Source organism: Montipora foliosa, chromosome 9 (genome assembly GCF_036669935.1).
Source record: "Montipora foliosa isolate CH-2021 chromosome 9, ASM3666993v2, whole genome shotgun sequence".
Lineage (NCBI taxonomy): Eukaryota > Metazoa > Cnidaria > Anthozoa > Scleractinia > Acroporidae > Montipora > Montipora foliosa.
The window spans coordinates 42,958,598-42,961,097 of NC_090877.1; the positions used below are offsets into that span (position 1 = coordinate 42,958,598).

Here is a 2,500-nt window from a genome sequence, read left to right on the forward strand (position 1 = left end):
AATCATCCTAATAATCCAAGGTGACAATTTACGCTAGTTGTTTGGTTGCCCAAAACATAGTTTACTATGCCCAAAAATGATTCAGTTTTGCGTTTTTAATTAAAGAACCATTGAAGCCAGCTACGCAAACTAAATCGGTTTTTTTTTGTTATGTAAAAAGTGTAAATGAGATCTCGTGAAATTTCCATCTCAACAACCAGTACATTTTCATTAAAAGGCGAAAAAAACCTTGTGCATTCTCTTTTTAAGACATGCAGGATACTGTCGACATGTCGGAGTTCCGAGTCTTATGTGGGATTATAACCTTGCGCGTTCCATAACACGAGCGAGGGCCAGAGAGACTATCATCCTATTCAATGCATGTTGGACACGGATAAATGAACAAATAACATTTTTGTGGTCACTTTCTTGAAAATTGGAAATAATGACTTCTCATAACAATTGAAAGGTGTTTTAAGAAACTTGAGCGCAATATCAAACCTTCGCAAATGTTCTGATTTGCAACTAAGGTAGGGAATACTTATATTTGCAAGCCAGTTTGGATTATTTCATTTTAAGTCTACTTTATCCCTCAGAAATTTGTATCATTGGTTCTATACTGGTTCAAAGGTTCAAATATAAATATCATTTTTCGACTGAAAAAGAAACTTTTTCCTACTTCTGAACTATGACTGGCTAGAGAAAATCCCATTACAGTTTACTCGACCATGCAAAATTTTACTCATAGCTTTGGATGTGCCACCAACTGAATGAGTCAGCATAACTACAGTGCGAGCGAGCAAATAACTCAAAATTGCACAATGGCCGGCGTTTTTTCTCTACGGTTCAACAAGCGAAAAGGCGTTTTCTTTTGTGTTGTCGTAGTGCGGTTACTCTTAAGAACGATATTGGATACAATGATCAGTTCATAACAATTGAAAGGGGAACAAAAGATTTGGGAACCACTTACAGCCCCTGTGAATGTTATAGACAACGCCTAAAAAGTTAGAGGATGTTTCTGAACAAACCCGAAAAAAGCCCGTACGAAATCATGTTCAAAGCTACTAAACTCACTCCAAATCGATTGTGGAGGAGGGGGGGGGGGGGTGGGGGGGACGGTTTCCTCATCGCAGTTCAACAAAATCGAACGGATATTGTAGCAAATGTGTTGAAGCCTTATGCCCCGGGTCTAATCAGACAAGGGGCAGTTCAAATTCACCTCAAATCTACGAGTATTTCTCATATCGAATGAATGGACCAGCTGACTTTCTGGTTGGTCGCTCCTGGCCTGATCACAAATTGTCGCTGTTCGAGTTCATATGGGTCAATGGAGGGATACCATTTACATGTAATAAATTTCTTATTACGGAATTTTTGGACCAATTAAAATTGCACCAAATTTTGCATTTTGTTCCCAAGAACCTCGAACAGGTGATATTTGTCTTAGCATGCGTATTTTTAGCTACCTAAACATTGCGTGCAGTTCAGTTTCCCCAGCTGCATTTTCACTCACAAAAAATCAAACTTCGTTTAAATTAAACAGGTGTCCCAAATTAAATGGAAGATATGTTTACCGAAGAAATTAAGCCATTGCGAATGCAGCGTCCAGTATTGGCGTGCTATAGAAAACAAAACGTGATTTAATCAATCAATCAATTGACGAATTAAACTTGACTATGTTGTCTTCTTTTCGCAGGAATGGCCGTTTCTGCAAGTAAGTTGTGCCAAATTATGCAATTGATTTTTTTTACTCAACATCACCATCAAAACGTGACTTTATATTTATTTTTATCACCATCGTCAAGAGGGTCAATATTATCTTTTATTACATAAATACCAATGAAATACCAAGTGAGCTTTCGCGCGAAAACTTTATATCTTCACACGTGAAAGATGACTGTTGCTATGGTTACATGTGAAATCGTGAAATGATTTAGTATTTCATTGGTGTTTATGTAATAAACCGAACATTACATGGCCGCTTGGAGATACGAAATTTTTCAACACTTGAAGAGAAATTTCGTATCTCTGCGCAGCCGTGTAATACCCTCTATATCATCCTCATCTTCTTTTCATCTTCTTTTTCTTCAGGTTCTTCTTCACAATTCACACCATACTCATAACCACCGTTCTCATTGTGACAATTTTTGGACCTTTTGCCTTTCACAATCTCCCAACTTTTGGCTGCACCTGTATCTGATCATGGTGTTTTTATAGGCGAATACTTGTTTCCATGTCTCAAAGTGCCCTTGGACGTGAGGAGCCTGGAACAACAAAACTGAAACAACCGTCAAACCTTTACAAAAATGCTAACCTTAGGCCTTAACATTATCTAAAGCATATTGCTTAGGCCTAAGGTTAGCATTTTTGCAAAGGTTTGGGTTGTTTCGGCTATTCTACCCTTGTTTCAGTTTTGTTGTTGCAGGCTCCTCACGTCCAAGGGCCCTTTGAGATATGGAAACAAGTATATTTACCGTTTTTATAAACAGGTGAAGAGTGTGATTCAGTTGACCTTGAGAAG

At 38.0% G+C, this 2,500-nt stretch overlaps 1 protein-coding gene across 1 annotated transcript in view; it reads left to right on the forward strand.

Moving 5' to 3' along the window:
* The window catches only part of LOC137971948 (trefoil factor 2-like), a 6,182-nt gene that overhangs the window by 925 nt on the left and 2,757 nt on the right, over window positions 1-2,500 (forward strand). Inside the window, exons 2-3 of the mRNA XM_068818698.1 lie at window positions 1,676-1,693; window positions 2,469-2,500. The exon at window positions 2,469-2,500 is cut by the window's right edge and continues 103 nt beyond it. Of these exons, the coding sequence (XP_068674799.1) occupies window positions 1,676-1,693; window positions 2,469-2,500 (50 nt within the window). The remainder of the gene's footprint in view (window positions 1-1,675; window positions 1,694-2,468) is intronic.